At 37.3% G+C, this 13,919-nt stretch overlaps 2 protein-coding genes across 8 annotated transcripts in view; both read left to right on the top strand.

Moving 5' to 3' along the window:
* Positions 1 to 5,848, top strand: part of atp13a3 (ATPase 13A3) — a 53,508-nt gene extending 47,660 nt beyond the window's left edge. For 2 of the 3 annotated variants that reach the window (XM_034217741.1, XM_034217743.1), the window contains one exon: positions 799 to 5,848. In XM_034217741.1, the coding sequence (XP_034073632.1) occupies positions 799 to 996 (198 nt within the window). In that variant the 3' untranslated portion in view covers positions 997 to 5,848. The remainder of the gene's footprint in view (positions 1 to 798) is intronic. The other variant, XM_034217742.1, reaches the window with a different exon arrangement.
* A 1,720-nt stretch (positions 5,849 to 7,568) lies between these two features.
* Positions 7,569 to 13,919, top strand: part of opa1 (OPA1 mitochondrial dynamin like GTPase) — a 37,834-nt gene continuing 31,483 nt past the window's right edge. For 2 of the 5 annotated variants that reach the window (XM_034217745.1, XM_034217748.1), the window contains exons 1-6: positions 7,569 to 7,795; positions 9,019 to 9,343; positions 9,505 to 9,601; positions 9,816 to 9,923; positions 10,866 to 10,919; positions 12,689 to 12,771. In XM_034217745.1, the coding sequence (XP_034073636.1) occupies positions 7,767 to 7,795; positions 9,019 to 9,343; positions 9,505 to 9,601; positions 9,816 to 9,923; positions 10,866 to 10,919; positions 12,689 to 12,771 (696 nt within the window). In that variant the 5' untranslated portion in view covers positions 7,569 to 7,766. The remainder of the gene's footprint in view (positions 7,796 to 9,018; positions 9,344 to 9,504; positions 9,602 to 9,815; positions 9,924 to 10,865; positions 10,920 to 12,688; positions 12,772 to 13,919) is intronic. The other 3 variants (XM_034217747.1, XM_034217749.1, XM_034217746.1) reach the window with 2 other exon arrangements.

Here is a 13,919-nt window from a genome sequence, read left to right on the forward strand (position 1 = left end):
AGGGGTTTTTTGTGCTAAATTTGTCTAAAAAGGTCAAATATCAGGGGAAGTTCTACACACACCAACACATGAACAAATAAGGAGTGAGAGTGACGACGCGTAGCCAAAATCGGAAGCTGCATACCACCAAGGTGGCTACCATTAGCAGCTAACTTTTGTGATCCGATTTTTACATACAAATTGAATTATGGATTATAAACAATTGCTTCAAAGCCACATATACATTATCAACCTATGGATCAACCGATTCAGCCGCGTTTTTTCTTTCTCGTTATAATGCCATTGAACACGTCTTTTGATCAGATTGACAGCTACGGTGAGACGATCTCCCGTAAAAGCTCCGTAAAAGGTACGTGTTGTGATGTCTGTGTTTGCTTCCCCTGTTGCGAGATCGGATCGCTTAGATACTATACTTAAATAATCTGTGGAGTCTCAGCTTTAATCGGATATATTGTATGTGCAGTTTCGATAAGTAATAAGGGTATCTTTATTTTGAATTCTGTGCTAAAGTGCGTTAGCATTTAAAAAAAAAAATGAATACAACCGCACGTCCCTGCGGTGTGAATACCGTGCATGCGCATACCGCGGTTATCGCCATGACACGGTATATCGTTCAGCCCTAATGCAATGGTTGCATTAGCATGATACTGTCAGATTTGCATTTGTCAGTAAAAGGGTTTTAGAAAACCTGAGCAATAAAATGAAAACAGTTAATGGCATCTCTCATCCCTCCCTTTCCTTCTTTCCCTGGTATGTTTTGTTTTATTTGTTTGTTTATTGGGGTTGTGATATTTTCAGGGTGGTATAGACCTGCGATACTACAAGTGTCTGACCCGGCTTTGCTGCCCGAGCAGGATGACCCCCAAGGCTCGCTACATGCATCTGGCCCAGGAGCTCAGGGTGGACCCCGACTGGCCTCCAAAGCCAACGACAACAACTGAAGCCAAGACCCTCCCAGAAAATGGATCCACCTATCAAATCATGAAAAACTCCTAGCACCCCCCACAGTGTGTACTCTATACATGACCTACAGGAGAAGTGTATGCATATTAGGCGCGTTCAGTGAATGCACCTTTTAAATTATTCGAATGAAACCGTCACAGTAAGGTTGCTTGTTGTTCCGGTTCACAGCGACTTCAGTCTAATGCTGGAGTTCATGAGACATTGCTGCAAAAATCTTATGATCGCACATGACTACAAAACATAGTGTCAGTTCTCTCAACCACTTGCACTCTCTCAGGTCTCTGTTGCTTGTTATTTAAACAGCAGTAACATTAATGTACATCTCTTTCCTTATTGCAATGTCTGAGCTGGGTCTAATATAACTTTGACCTTTTCAAGTCAACTTCCAAGTCCACTCCAGAGCTAGCGTCTGACGTGCTATCAAAAATGTTCTGGAACAATGTCTTCATAGCCTTTGAGAATTATCCTAAAAAAACAAGTAGAAGTATAGTATATTTATCAAACAGGCGCTAGGTTGTAATTTGGCCCTCTAAAGTAAGACCTACCATTACCAAAACAGTGATTACTTTATTGGTTGTTTTGAAGTCCACTCTGTATGTTTTAATTCACAGCAGCCACAACCTCACTTGTTAGGATGTTCACAGTTACCATACTCAGATTGCTACTATGTAGTCGTCTCTTACAGCTAACCTATATAATTTATATATAGTCATGGAACCATAACCAAAAGGAAAGCTTTTATGCTTACCATGAACCCCCAGGGATACATGAAATTATTAACTTGAGACAAGAAATCATATAGTCAACTCTCACTGTAAGTTGTAGCAGATTTAAATCAGCTTCTGTCAACTTGTTGATCAATTCAAGGTTCAAGGTTCTTTATTGTCAAACTAACATAGCTACAGAGTAATTATGTCATTGAAAATCTTAGGTCACAGGCTTCTCCAACAATGCAACACAATAATACAGATAAGCAGACAATATTAAAACAATATTAAAATATACTATATTAAAAGTAATACAAAAAGAAAAATAGTTAAAAAAATTAAAAAGAATTGCACACCTCAGGCATATTCCTATTTAAAGACAAACACAAAGAATATGTTGATTGCCTCAAGCACCAATGGTCAAGGTTTAAAAAAAGTATAGACACTTAAATGGGAAATATCCCAGCTTTTTAAGATTTGGAAACTGCACAATAGGTCTGAAAATATGGGAGACATTACATTTTTTGTATAAATGTAGTCATCATCCATAATGTTGCATGTCCAAATCATGCTGTTGTACTCGGCCACCTTTTTATTTTAAACCCTCAGACATATAGAACTTGTTCACATTAAAAGTAAGGAACACTTAAAATGGGAAGCCTTTTTCACAAACTTCAGCACGTTATACATCAGATTGATGATTGCAACTAGAAAGTTATGAACCTCAGAAAATAATCTACAGTTGTATTTTTCTTATTCACCCAGAAGTTTCATAAACAGTTAAAACATTTCAGCTAGTAGGATTAGGATAGTTTACCTTAAGGAGCATTGATAAAAATAGTATTATTTAGAACAGTAGAAATGGCAAAAAACACCAGACTATAACAAATGCATACATTTCATTTGCGCTTTTCAAGGAATGTCAATTCAACGGTTCTTATTCTTGAATCTAATAACTGAAGTCTCCACTTCCTCAACTGTACTTTTCTAACAAAGCATGCTAACATATTAAATGTTATCGTGTTATACTTGCATACCATTCTAAAAGTAGTTTTTTTCTGCCGCTCCCCTTGGGCCAAACATTTGCCCCATCAGTGGTTTAAATGTGGCATCAGCCAACCTGTCTGTATTTTACTCACATGAGCCACCAGCACGGCTATACACTTTACATCTTGTGATTTTGCATCTATGAGCTATGTCTGGTCATCAGACTGAGACTGAAAACATAACAAGACTCGCATGATGCTACCTTCCTATCGATCGAGTTTAAGACTTGATGATTGCAATACTACAAATATTACTATAGACACAGCATTACTGTAAAATGAAGGAGTATTTACATACACATCTCTTCATCAAATGAATCTGCACAAGAACAGCATGAATTTGGTTGGTTATCATGGATAGTGCACATACATGAGACCATACAAATCTGAGCATCCTACATTTACAAAACTAATGTCAGACTGGCTCAGTAAGCCAGCAGTGCTACTTGTTTTTATTTTCTATAAAAATCACATTTCTTCCTATGGAAGACTGATTAAAAGTGTGGTGGTAAATGAGGACAAAGCATTTTGCATCTCCTCAGTTTGCAGCACATTCAAAACATCCATGCACCAACAAAAGCTGGTAATGGTGGATTCTGTATTTTACCATATAGACGCAAATTCATGTATTACACATTGTCTACCTGCCTAGAGTTGAGGGCTATTTTTTTATGTTCACTGATTTAACTTTGATGTTGAAAGGGATACTCGCAGAAATCGAGTTGAGTAACAAACATTCACTCCTTGTGCATCTTGAAGGTGGCTGTATTAGTGGGTTGCTCATTATTCAATGTAAACTTGACTGTACATTTATTTGAAGATTACAATAATGGCACACCAAGCTTAAAAAATGGTTGGAATTGTTTGAGCAGTTTTAGTTTGCATTTTGCTGCTTGATTCAGCAATTACAATTGGTAGCAATGGAAATGACTGTACTGTAATTGAATTAAAGCTGACCACAGCTACTTCAAGGAGGAGAAAAAGCTTTCAGGGCAACCTTTAAAGCCACAAAATATATTGTTTGATTCTCAAAAAGCAGATTTAGGCTGGAGTATCACTTTAAAGCAAAGATGGATCAACAGATTTCCTCAATATCCACAATAACAAGTCTGCGCAGTTCCTTAAAGCCATTGTCTATTGTGATGCTTGTAATATTTATTACAAATGCACATGAAACTTGGGATCCATCATTTTGTATGACAAGCTCAAATGTGTGCTTTTAATTTTCACAGATACATTGTTTAATTGATGAGAGTATTTTGTTATAGGATGTAGTGGGTACATTGTGTAAGGATACCTGTGTATATATGTATATGTATGTATGTATATATATATGTATATATATGTATATATATATATGTGTGTGTGTGTGTGTATATATATATATATATATATATATATATATATATATATATATATATATATATAGTACTATAGATGAAACTTGTAAAAATGCATAACATGGCTCAAATGGACATTCTTGTGCCAATTTGCAGAAAGATTCTGATATGTTGTCAACAACATGGGTTTCTATGCCTCTGGATTATCAGTGGCTTTTCTCAGTTTTATATTTGAGTTCAGGTTTCTTTTTTTCTTCTTTTGATACCTACTGAAGCTAAAACTGAATGTTGTATAAAAAAAGACTACATTTATTGTATTGCAATACAATAGCTATTGATTATTTTTCCAAAGACTTTTAATTACATTTGTATTGCTTATTTAAAAAAAAAAAAGAACGTATAGCTTGTGTTTAGTTCTGTCAAATCTGATTTGTCCAGCAGAAAAGTGGACTTAAAAAGGTGATAATAATAATAATAATAATAATAGAGATGTTGGATTCTATCTGTATATATGAGATGTACATTTCTAGTGTGTGCTTACAAGTACAACATATTTAGTTATATCAATGTTTGTTTTTGGATTATCAAAGGGCTGGTGTGTTTTTCTACTATTTTGGTACTGTGTTCAATCAGTTGTCTGTCTACTTTTGATTTGTACTGTCTTTGATTTGTTTCTGTTTAAAATGTTGCTATGGAGTTGCATTAGCTTTATTCTTCCTTTTTTGGGCATGAATTCTGGGCATTTATTTCACAATTTTAAACATTCAATGTGAAGTATTAGAGGGGAACTTAAGTATTGGTTAAAATATAAAGCAGCACATGTCTACTTTAGAGTTTAGAGTCCTTCGTAGAAACATTTATCTCTGCAGATTCTTTAAAGTACATTTGCTTATCAGTTTTGCTTTTGCTTCTGTTTTCTCTAATTGCTTTGTATACATTTAAGGACCTGACAGGGAATTAAACTGTTGTAATTTCGTGCTCATCAGCAAATTCAGAACATCTGACAATCTTGTTAGTTTTCTGTTTGATCATCCAATGAACGTATTTCTTTTTTCTTCTCTAGTATTTTTTTAAAGATCATTTGCATCCATAACATTAAATTGTAATTGGCAAAAAGAATGTGCATTGCTGCTCTACATCAGCTGTCTATTGTAAAAGTTACTATATTGCTGCTAGGGCCTAAATGATTGAGCTGAGTCATAACTGCACCTTCGTACAGACAATTAAACAATTTCATGAGGTGTAAATACTAGTATTGCTTGTGTTCTACGCTACGCCTTTTATTCTGACACAGCAATGGCTTTTATGCTGAAACCTCTACGCTCTTCTAAAGGTACAACATATACCGAATGTTGACAGTTGGCCGCCTACTCGCATCATGTACAGTATTTGAAACAAACCATCAATGGCATTTAGATTGAGTCAGCCACTTATACTGTATAAAGACTCATGTGGATGTTCCCTCAGGGAAATGTGTCTATTTGTAATTATAAAGCAAATAAAAGTTGAAACCCAAACTGAATGAAAACATACTGTTGGTGAAACGTTTAGGTCCATCTGTATATCCGCTCGTTCCGTACAGTTTATCTAATGTGCTTTCCATTTCCCGCACCTCAACAAGAGGCTAATCTGGGGTATATGTATTTTTTTTATTGGCAGAGATATGTACATTTTTTGAGAATTTTGTACTTAATAATTTATTTTTTATTTATCTTCATTTCTTTCTCCCTGAAGATTGTATTTCAGATTGATCTTGACTTCTTTCTTTTCAATAAATGTTCTCAAAACGGTCTTTAGCCTGTCTACGAGTAATTTGTCTCAAGTGTGCATGAATGGGATATACCATTATACTGCAGAAGCTACAGCAAAGTATGTATTTAAGTGGTGGAATGCAACTTGTCATAATGCCATGGAACACAATATATCATAGCGCCAGCTGACGTGCTGCAAACGGCCCTAAACGTCACATGATGGTTAATGCTTTGGCCCTGAACAGCTGATCTGATATTGCTGTAACACCGGCATACATTGTGTATACAATTTAAATACACCATTTTCTATTTCATACCATGGGTTGTTTTATTTATGAAATATACAATGAATAAATATAAGTACTTTAGTAACCAAAATGTGATACAGTAAATACTTCATACTGTATATGTTTACACAGTGAGGCACACATAAAGCAGATTTGTATTTTATTTTTAAATCAAGTCTTTCTAATCCTAATTGTATTGTGGGGTGGAGGTTGGAGTGAGGGAGGGAGAGGGGTGAGGTAAATAGAGGAGCGATTTAGTGTGGATGTTTTTTTAGTCCTTTGTAATATGGATTGCTGGAAAACCTGATAAAACAGGAGAAAACCCTATCTGAGCAAAAAGTGAATCGGGGTGAGGTAGGAGGAGGGGAAAATGGAGGAGGGAAGTAGGGGCCGGAGGGATGGAGTTACTGTTGTCCAGCCGGAGCTGATTCACCAGTAGCCTCCCTTTTCTCCATCGTCTCCTCTGAGGAGTTGTTTCTCGCCTCAGCTTCCTCTCTCCTTGATTTCTTCCTCATCTCCTTCTCTTGCATCTTGCTTAGCATTTTATGCAAGATGACGTCTCTATACTCAGTGTCCCTCCTGCGAGAGAAGAAACCTCTCTTGCTCTTCATGTAAAGACAGAGGTCTTCCAGAAGTTTATTTTCCTCCTCCATCTTTTTCTCAGACGTCTCTGAGCCAGGTTGACCCTCTGCTCCTGTACCTGTTTCAGTTGTGTCTCCGTCAAATGAACCTTGGTCTCCCAGCTCTGGTGTTTCTGGACCAGGTCATTGGAGAACATCTCCTTCTGCTCCTTCATCTCCTCCTCAAACTGTTTGACTTTCGTCTCCAACAGTTTGACTTCCCTCTCCATGCTCTGGTTCTTCTTGGCCGAGTCCTTTTCCTCATCCTCGACCATTTTTTACTTAAACTGAACCTCTTTCAATTCACTCTCCCTGCTCTGGTGTTTCTTGGCCAGGTCGTCCTTCTCCTGAGTCACCTCTTTTAATTTGGTCTCCACCAAATTAAACTTGGTTTCCCAGTTTTCTTATACATTAAATCCTTAATATATCAGAAGGCTGGAGAAAATATGCATACATTGGATGTCCTGTAAAAGGGAAAGTTTGACACTGACACACATTACATTTGTGAGACATGCAACATGTTGCCTATAAACCAGGTTGCAGACATTTCTTTACATATTTTAATCATTGAAATAGGCTAATGTCTTAAGTTAACATATTTAATCTCAATTATCCACAACAGCTACACCTGTTTATAAATGACATTACATCTGAATGTTATCTGTATTTCAGTTGCAAATGTCCCGACTAACAGGTAGCCCTCAACATTTTGTATTTGTGACCCCCATATGTCCTTCCATTCTGATGTTACAAACTAAAAGCATCGGCTGACAGTAAACCATGATTACCTTAATGTTGGCTACATTTGAGCAAGCACTGCGAACCTAAACATAGGAACTCTTTAATTGATGCATTTTCTGTCAGTGCTGATTTGAATGTAGCACCGTGTACAGGAAGTGGACTGTCAGTCTTGCTGTGTCCTTGTTAGCTTAAGTGCTAACTGGCTTCCATAACAGGCAAGCAAATGTTACCATTTGGAAAGATGAATTAAGTTGTACATAAAGAGTGAGTTTGAAACAGATTTGTGTTTACCCGCTGTTGCTAACAGCACCATGCTACGTGTCGGGGATAAAGCTGCCTGGTAAGTTCACATTTAATAAAGGAAACGGCAGCTAAAGCTAAGTGTGTTAGCTGTGTAGAAGGAAAGACACACAGCTGCTAGCTGGTCATTCTGACAGCTGAGGAGGACAGTGAAGCTAGCTACCTGCTTCTCAACAGAGAACAGAGACGTCTCTGTTGTTGTAACTTCTCCATAATCTATCAGCACTATTACTGATAAGCTAAATGTGCCGCTGTTGTTTATTTAACGCTGCTTAATGTTTGCCAGTTAACCAAGCTAGCTAACCCGGTGTTAGGGTACTGTGGTTTATCCTATTGAGTCACATGTGGATTTACAGACTAATATCACTTAAGCTGACATGCGTCTATAACGGGTTGTTTAGCTAACATTATAATGGTAATATACCTTGAACTTGATGGATTTTGCAGTGTTATTTAATGTCTATTGGTGACATTACACGTTGTAACTTGGGGTCATCCCTGTGTTCTCACTTACCTATATTATAAAATAACATTGTAAGGGGTGGATTGCAGTTCAAATAACCAATAATGGATTGTCCATTGACGATTCAAAAATAATTTACAATTTTAAAGATTCATTCAGGTATGGTCCTATTTTAGAAGAGTTAACATCAGTAGGTGTAGGTGGATGATGTTAAAATATTGACAGAGGGAAACATACATTGAACATGGAATGGAAAACATTGCTGTGAATATAAAACCCTTTTAAATGTGTCCTTAATATATATGTCTTATTTGAGGTATATTGAGCAGGGGAACATAGGACCCTGGGAACAAAGATAAGCTCCCTGTTATCAACATTCACTTAACTATGTACTGTATGGCACTTATCAGTTGCTTCTCTCTGTTACAGTATTCCATGGGCTGGTTCAATTCACTACTTTAGGACTGATGATGGCTTACAGGCTAGATATTAAGAACTTTTAGTGTATAGTGCTATATTTAGCTAATCCTACAACTGCTACTTCTTCTGTTTTTGTTTCATCAGCAAACACATGTACTAATGATACAAGCTTTAGATTGTCTTGTTCCAAAATATCACAATTCTGTCCTGTAAAATATTCTCTTGAGAGTATAATTTAATTTAATGTCTTTGACGAGTAACTGCCTTGGGATTACTTTTTCGTCTGTGACTATATTTTCAGGGGTTATGATGTTTATGCAATAAGCACATGACGAAGATGAGGTTTGGTCATTTTTGTGTTCATATTTTTGTCATCTCAGCATGGCCTGCAGGAACCTGGTCTCCACCAACATGGGGGTGAGATTTCGGGTGCCGCTGCAGAAGCTGCACCCTCTGTCCCGTGCCATCCACCACCGTTACTCTGGAAACAGCAACCCCCAGCGGCCCCCTCATCGCGCAGCAGCACGCTACTTTACCTCCATGTCACGGTTGCCCATGCGGCCCCCCAAGCCTCCCCCAGGGTCTGGGGGCCGGGGCCACCAGCAGCAGCGCAACTTCTGGGCGATTCGTCTCGCTGCCCGACTGCTGAAGCTCCGATACATTCTGCTCGGGTCGGCAGTGGGAGGAGGTTATACTGCTAAAAAGGTAAATATTCAGTGTTTCTAATACATTTTTATTTAGTAAGAGAGTTGTAAACCTGTCAAATGAAAAACAGACAGCCTTCACTAGCTGTAATTGCAGTCTGAAACCATCAAAACAAACAATTCATCAATGAAAATAACAAAAGTTTGTCATTTTATCTCCAGACTTATGAGGAGTGGAAGGATATGCTGCCGGATTTTAGTGAATACAACTGGGTCATTCCCGATTTCGTCTGGGAACTGAGTAACCAAATTGATCTTGGTAAGTGTTTCAAGTTTTATCTCACTATTCAAAAACAATTTGTATTTCATGTGTTTTTTTTTCATTGTAAAGAATCCCTGAGTTTAGTTACAAAAACAGAGACCATTTTTTATACATTATACATAAAAAAAACCTGCACAACAATGCATTGTGAGATAAGACTGACCAACTTTTAGTGTTTTTTCACTTGCCATATTGTCTCTTGTATCCACAGATAAACTGACCAAAGCTCTACCAGATATTGAAGAAATAGTCAAACTTCTACCTGACTTCGACAAGATAGGCGAGAACTTCTCTTTCCTCAAAAGCCTCTTGTCCTCGGGTGAGTATACAAAACTATAACATTCTTATTTGACGACATCAAGGTATGTCAGAGAGGTTTCAAATTTTAAAAAACTATAATTGTAGCCAAGCAAAAATTCTCTCTTACATCTGCATTGGTCTCTTTCATTTAATATATCTAACAGTACATTTAGATGCCATATGCTTTGCTTATAGTGTGGTATCTGTAATTCACCTACCACAAAGTGGCCTTAGCTGAATGAGATAAAAGAGTTATAAAAATGACTTAACCTGCTTTATCCTCTTAAGTGCTGCTTTTTCTGCAATAGTCTATCTGCCTATGGTTGTGGTTGCTAAAATATTCTACAAAGAAGCCTCGTTTACACCATAGAAAGAAAAGTGGTTTCAAAGACAATCGTACAAAATATGACTATAATGTTGCATATAGTCATTTATTCTTATGCTCTGCTGGTTTTGAATGTGCTCTTTGCACAATGACACCCATAGCTGAACTGAATAGAAGAATGGTTTAAAATAAAAGTATCTACTCATGGCCATGTCAGTTGAAACAACCCTTGAGATTTTTTTTAGCAATTTGGCTTTTGTTTTGTGTTAAGATTAGTAAACAATGACATATATCCAAAGCTATTAGTTATTATAATTTAATGCCAGTCTTAAGTCAAGGTTTTTTTTTAATCAGTCAAAAAGGATTTATTCCATAAAGTATGGTAAAAGAAGTGGTAATGTTTTATGTTATAATGAAACATAGACACATATATTTTATTCTGCCTACCAGATGGTTTGTGCTTACTCATTTCCTGTGGCTGCTGCACTCGGCAGCTTGATTTTAATACACATCATGTGGCTGTGTCCCTGCTTTGACCACCATCCCTCTGCTTCTGTCTTTTATGATTTTTATCTTGTGTTGTTCTTCCTTTCTCCTCCTCCCCATCCCTCCTGTCCTCCTCCACATTCTTCACAGGTGTGAGTTTGGGTAGTGAAGTCAAAGGAGCTTCTGGTCTGCATCTGTTGTTAGGTGTGTAAACCCAGCACTCTGTAGCACTGCCCCTCTTTTCTCTCTGTCGCTGTTTGGTCACCACCTTGCCACAAAATTGGCTTGGTTGTGACTTCCTGCTTGCCATGGTTCGGCTGTAAAGGCGGTAGCAGAGCTTCCTCCAGGACGTTGGCTTCCAGGTTGCAGAGCAGTGCTGCTGTCAACAATGACAGTGTTCATGGTTAACACAAGTTCTGTTTTCAGTGAAATGTATGACCTGCTGTCACCAGGATGGCGAAAAAGTATTCCTATTAATGCAGACACCCAACTTAACCCTGTGGCTCAACATTTGTTTACTGAATCAGAACTCTTTATGTGTCTCTCCTTTCTGAACTCTTTCAAAATTCATAGAGAACTTGATAAGTTAATTTTCCAAACGTCATACATATGCACAAGTACAGTTATATTAGCGTGTTAAATAGTGGCAATGACATGCCATAATAGTACATGTTTCTTCCTGGTCTGAAAAGCACTTAAATGCAGATCCAGTGTGCTTGCATTTAGTTTTTCCCCCTCTTCCCTTCTGACTCTTTAACCTGACTGTCCTTGCTGTACTTTGTCCTACTTTTGTGGTTTTTGCCTCCTTTGACTTCCACCCTCTCTCCCCTGGCCTGTATGGGCTGCTCTCTTTTTAATAACGCTCGCATTAACTGTTCTTTGGGGTGAGCTCACTCTGCTTTCAGTCATTTCTACTCAAATGTTTGGAAAATGCACAGAAAATAAATGTTACGTAGAACATCAGTTGATGTTTTTTAACATAAGATATTGGAACAAGTGCATATTGTCTTAAATAAAACATAAAAATAATCATCATAATAATAATAATAATAAAACCCTAAAATGTGTTGTGGTCCTCTACAGTTGGGGACGGACTATGTTTGTCAAATGTTGACAGACACTTTGCCAGACGGGACCATTGGTCAGTGTATGTATGTATGTATGCATAGATTGTATGACTCACAGCAAAGGTCACCTTTGCTGTGAGTCATACAATCAGCAAAGGTGTGTTCCTGGCTCTTTTGTCTTCAACCTCTCGACCTCACACCCTTTTCATAGCCTAAGGGAAATACCTTTCTTATGACTGATTTAAGTTTTCATATTATATATTAAGTGTACTTAATGTTAATTGTTACCATGCAGGTCACAGGCTCTCTAAACACCTGCTTCATTTTGCTAAGCTGAGTTTGCATTTTGCATGGCAATAACAGCATGCCATTTCACATCATGAGAATTTTTGTTTTATTCAAAGTGGGTACACGAAATACAAAATGTCTAACCGTACACCTAAATGTAACCAGCTATAACTATTTTTAAACTTATATTGCTTATTTGTATTTGCTTATCTTCTGTAGACACCCTTTCTTCTTACTCATTACATAACTAGCCATGATTTCTTCAAATAATCTTAATAACATAAAAACATTACTGCTGCAGAAAAATAAATAAATAAATGTCAAAGCCAAATGTCACTGCAAAATAATTCAAATACTTCAATAATAACAAAATATTATCTTTTGTATCCACTGTTGGTCATTGTCTTTGTGCTTTTATAGTTATTTATTTACATTATATATTGTATATTATATTGTTAGATACATGTTCAGTGCAACATTTTCCAAGCATTTGAAATTGAATCACTCTGGTCTTTATTTCGCTATATTAATGCATGCTTTATATAATAGCTTTCTGCCATCTCTCCATCTTCATTTTCACAAGTAACCTCTTTCTGTGTTGTTGTGTCTCACTGGTAGAAACGACAGGCGATCCTCCACTAAAGGCCACAGATTCTTCTGCTGCAGCCAAGCAGGATGCCAGCGACAAGCAATATAAAAAGGCAAGTTTCTTAAACCTGTGGATACTTATCTTTGCCCTCTGTACTCTGCCACTGCTCCGTTTCACTCGGCTTCCTCTGGACCTGGCAACTCTCCACTTCAGTGGCAAGAACGCTGGTCGATTTAATCAAAATCGACTAAAAGCATCATATACACCATTTTAAGTTGCCCTTAAACACAGCTCTAAGTATATTTATATAACCCTATTCAATCACAAAGAGGTTTTAATCAAAATGGCCTATATTGTGTGATGCAGGGAAATATTTTTCCTTTTGAGTGTGTTTTTGATTCAATCAGTTCCTCTGAATGGGATTTGAGGTTCACATGCTGGCAGGTTTTAGTATCATTAAGGTAATGTAAAAATGGTATGGTCATATAGTTTAGGCACACTGCTTGTCATGCATCGTAACTGTTTCAGAAATGACTTTCATGGAGGCCATTCATTTTGTAGCTTTCAGTTTTGCAGCACATTGACAGAACTCATCTGTTTTCATCACTGTTATCCTCTCTGCGTCTTGCTCATCTTGTGTTTTGTTCTTTTCCAGTAAGTGACCCGTTTCAGTGTCCCTCTGTTTTCCTATTATGTTTTCATGTGTTATTTTCTCAATGCATAGTTAGAGTTTTAACGATGAAAGCAAGATGGTTTGACAACAAATATTATGAAGTCTTTCCTCTCCTCCTTCCTGCTTCTCATCTCTAATCATGGTCTCCAACATGAGCACAAATTAAACACAACAAGTTGATGTTTCTATTCAAATTACATTGATAAAATATTGTATCTGCATTTCACAGAGCAGAAGGAAGCACAAGCCACCCCAAGTAAAATGATGATGTCATGTTGGGGACTAAAGTAGATTTCACCTGCTGTACTGTACGCTTTGCCCTCATAGAGCTATGTTTCAGCGCTAGCTTTGCTTATTTTAATCATCAAATTCAGCTTCATCAGGACGATGATGTTCAGAACCACCTAACATCACTGTGTTGTAGCACACACGTTTCCAATCTCTTATCCTATTCTATAATCCTGAGTTTAAGTATAAACGTAGCGTTGTCTGGTAAACATTCATCAGTCCACATTGGTGCTTGATGGCGAAGGAAGAGTCACTGTTGTTGCCTCATGCTGGGAGGTGTGGGTTGTAGTATCAGCCAC

The sequence above is a fragment of the Gymnodraco acuticeps genome, unplaced genomic scaffold, assembly GCF_902827175.1.
Source record: "Gymnodraco acuticeps unplaced genomic scaffold, fGymAcu1.1, whole genome shotgun sequence".
Taxonomy (NCBI): Eukaryota; Metazoa; Chordata; class Actinopteri; order Perciformes; family Bathydraconidae; genus Gymnodraco; species Gymnodraco acuticeps.